The sequence below is a fragment of the Pseudorasbora parva genome, chromosome 4 (assembly GCF_024679245.1).
Source record: "Pseudorasbora parva isolate DD20220531a chromosome 4, ASM2467924v1, whole genome shotgun sequence".
Classification (NCBI taxonomy): Eukaryota; Metazoa; Chordata; class Actinopteri; order Cypriniformes; family Gobionidae; genus Pseudorasbora; species Pseudorasbora parva.
This window is the reverse complement of record NC_090175.1, coordinates 57,186,485-57,190,448: the sequence shown is the minus strand read 5'-3', so window position 1 is coordinate 57,190,448 and position 3,964 is coordinate 57,186,485. Positions and strand designations below refer to the sequence as shown.

The 3,964-nt window shown below is 40.4% G+C and overlaps 1 protein-coding gene across 1 annotated transcript in view; it reads left to right on the top strand.

The window, feature by feature from the left end:
* The window catches only part of LOC137073824 (sodium- and chloride-dependent GABA transporter 2-like), a 70,453-nt gene extending 69,392 nt beyond the window's left edge, over positions 1-1,061 (top strand). Inside the window, exon 15 of the mRNA XM_067442525.1 lies at positions 847-1,061. Coding sequence (XP_067298626.1) covers positions 847-963 — 117 coding nt within the window. The 3' untranslated portion in view covers positions 964-1,061. The remainder of the gene's footprint in view (positions 1-846) is intronic.
* Positions 1,062-3,964: the final 2,903 nt, after the last annotated feature.

Genomic DNA, 3,964 nt, shown 5'->3' with positions numbered 1-3,964 from the left:
GAAGATATTAGAATAAAATTGTATTAAAAAATTATAATAAATAATATAGTAGTATATAAATAACACTAAAATAAAACGAATTTACTTTACTTATAAAGACTTTGAATATACACCGATCAGGCATAACATTATGACTAGTGAATAACACTGATTATCTTCATCACCTGTTATATTAGGCAGCAAGTGAACATTTTGTCCTCAGAGTTGAGCAGGAGAAATGGGCAAGCGTAAGGATTTGAGCGAGTTTGGCCAAATTGTGACGGCTAGACGACTGGGTCAGAGCATCTCCAAAACTGCAGCTCTTGTGGGCTGTTCCCGGTCTGCAGTGGTCAGTATCTATCAAAAGTGCTCCAAGGAAGGACCAGTGGAGAACCGGCCACAGGGTCATGGGCGGCCAAGGCTCATTGATGCACGTGGGGAGCGAAGGCTGGCCCGTGGGGTCCGATCAAACAGACGAGCTACTGGAGCTCAAACTGCTCCAGAAGTTAATGCTGCTTCTCATAGAACGGTGAACCAACACAATATTAGGAAGGTGCTTATAATGTTATGCCTGATTGGTGTATATCTTCATCTTTTATTTATTTATTTATTTATTTAAAGCGTTGTCTCATTATTTGCAGTGCTTCATGGGACTGCAGTTCATTCGCTCATAAAAGAGTCGATTTCGAGCGTTTAATCACGAATCCCATCCTGAGCTCCATTGTTAAACCAATGACAGTTGTTTATAGAAGTGGCAAATAAAACCCCTGACGCAGACAGAGAGTCTCGAGCATCCAGTGTTTGGCCTAATAGCCCTCCTAAAGTCTCTCTGGTGAATAACAGGCCATTGATGTGTCCCATGTTCAGCGTCTCCGCCTGCTGTGCCGCCCCACACTGACAGACGAGCACCTTTCTAATGGCGCGCGCTTGACCTTTGACCTCCGCACAAAGAAGCCCAAAGAGCCACTTAAGGACGTGGTGTAAGTGAAACTGGAGGGATCTGATGTACAGAAACCATGGTCTGATAGGAGGAGTGTAACGTGTAAAAGAAACTCTTTGTCTTAATAACAAGCCTTTATATATATATTTCCCTGTGACTTTTGAATTCTGGAGACTGACGATATATATCTCAGCCATTACTAATTTATATGTTGCTAAAATAGGAAGCTAGAAAATGTTAAAGTGTTTGTTTATCTTTTCAGCATTTGTGAACTATTTTATGCATATGAAACTCATAATTATGCTTTGTATAGTTCTTCACATAATTGCAATTCTCGATTTTTGGAATGATTGTTTCTATTGACATTGTCAGAAAAACATTTCCTTATTAAAATTGTGAAAAATTGCTTTTTGGAGGTTTTGTCAAGTCAAATTTATTTGGATAGCGCCGGGAAACAACACGTCACAATATTCCTCATCTAAATTATTTATTGTTTTGAGTTAGTTAGTAGTGTGTTGAAATTGGCTGTTATGATGAGGGGCGGGGCCTGGTTATGATAAGGGGCGGGGCCTGGTTATGATAAGGGGCGGGGCATGGTTATGCCGAGCTCACACTGCACAATTTCAGGTCCGATTTTGACTCGCAGACAGGTTTTGCTGAATCGCCGACGAATGCCTGAAATCATGGGCAAATCAGCAGAGGGGGACAAAGTACACAACTCTATTACTTGAGTAAAAGTAAAAGTACTGCTGGTCAAATATTACTCCGTTACAAGTGAACGTTGTAAAAACAGATTTTTACTGGAGTAAAAGTACAGAAGTATTTCGTTTAAAAAATACTTAAGTATCCAAAGTAAATTTCCTTTTTTATGCCAATGCATTATTTTATTATAGTTGTATAAATGCACATTATGCCATCATGGTTTAAGCCAGTCAGTGATGCTCCATCTGACACACTAGCAGACGACTAACTTAAACTCATTTAAATACTTGTAGAAAAGTTACAAAGCTGCTGTCACTTTAAGGCCGAATGCACGTTTCCAATTCACTGATACACATCTGATATTCTCACAACTTTACTCTTCTCTTTCTCCCAGACGTTTATATTTTTAATATTATATAAGACATGCACCAAGTGTATGCCAACTAAACTCATCTTGATTTTTTTTTTTTACTGAAACATACTTTCAAAGTATGGCAATGGGTGCACAAACTTGTGCCTAAGAACCGTCTTCTTCCATTTTGCTATGAACTGATCAACTCAAAAAAAGTTGGGAAAATGTATATGACCCTATAAGAGCGATTCCTGATAGACTGTCTGAAACAACAACAACAAAACCTTTTAAAGAAGAAAAAAATCATCCACTGACTTTCAAAGCTGCGACAGAAACGACTTTCGACTTCGAGGACCTTGATAGAAATGTAGTGGAGTAAAAAGGACGATATTTGTCTTTCAGATGTAGTGAAGTAAAAGTCAGAAGATTACAGAAAAAATAATACTCCAGTAAAGCACAGAGACTCAAACAGTGAACTTCAGTACAGGACTCGAGTACATGAGCTGAGTTACTGTCCAGCTCTGCAAATCGGTCCTAGTTCACGTGAGTGACAATCACACAGTGTGAATGATAAAAGACGCGATCACGCGACTGACGCCCGTGAGATATTTGGCATGCTAAACATCTGGACATGTCTGCGATTCTAAATCCTGCTGTGTGAAATGTGTTCTGACCAAGCGGCGACTCCCCCAGTTTCTCTTAAAGGTGGGGTAAGTGCTATCTGGAAACCGTTGTAGATATTTAAAATCACCAAAACAAACACACATGTGATAGCGCCGCCCCACACATACGTTACCAGGCAACGACTATGGCAGAATCTGTGTTACTAATCCAGGTTGAATATTCAATGAAAAAGTCACCCCATCATCATAAAAACACAAACCGTTCTCATGAACAACTCGATAGTACACGAGCCGACAGTCCAGCTAACGACGTATTACAATTATGACCAATAAGGGTTATAGCGACCATGAAAAGAGGAAACAAACATATGAAACAAACAAAGCAAAACGCAGCATATATTAGTTCTCGGCTAATGTCCGTCATGTGTGTTTTGAATAATGACGTGCCCTGAGTGCACTCTTCTCACTTCTCATCATTATTAGACACGCTCCTTATTGCTGATTGGCTACAAGATTGTTATTGGACTCGGCGCGAGTCCGTTTTGTAAAACGGTTTTGAAATAACCCTTACCCTACCTTTAAAGCCACTTAAACTGCAGTTCATCAACTGGCCACTAGAGCGGCTCCAGAAGCAGCAGAATCTCATTGAGCTCATGTTAAAATGCCCAACTTTACAGCAGAAAAACACATGTTTAAAGTTTGGTACAAATTGTGGTTTTGGCCTGTACGGCTAATTTTGCCCTTCATGACGACTGTGAGGGGGGTGAATGTTTTTATAACTCATTCGCTTACATTATATAAAGCCTTAAATTTCTGCATAATTAAGGGCGTGGTCACTTTGAGTGACAGGTGGATAGCCGTTTTTCTGCTGTCTGTTAGTCATCACGTCACCTAAGCTCCGCCCACATCCCGTCTCTTTGCCCATTTTCAGTTATCCGGAAATGACGAGCTGCCAAGATGGCGACGCCCGACTTTATGCTTCAAAACTCTCTTCAGAAACCTATGGGTGACATCACACCACGTCCATATTTGTTTTTACAGTCCTGACTGAAAATGGCATCGGCGATGACCTACAGCCAATGAGAGCGCAAGATACAGGGAAGCTGTATGCTCAGGGAGGAGTTAAAGAACAGAATATCAGTATTTTAATAGATATTTACAATTATATCAAACAAAGCACAAACATTTGCTTGACCAGCCACAACAGCAGCACTTTGAAAAATTATTTATTTACCTCAATCTCTCTTTGCAGAACACAATCCTTGCTCTTAGTCGTGTGTTAAAACTGCCAGTTATGGTAAGGGGCGGGGCATTTCCCACACTGCTCCAGCTGACCAATCAGAGCACAGTGTGCTTTTCAGAAGGCGG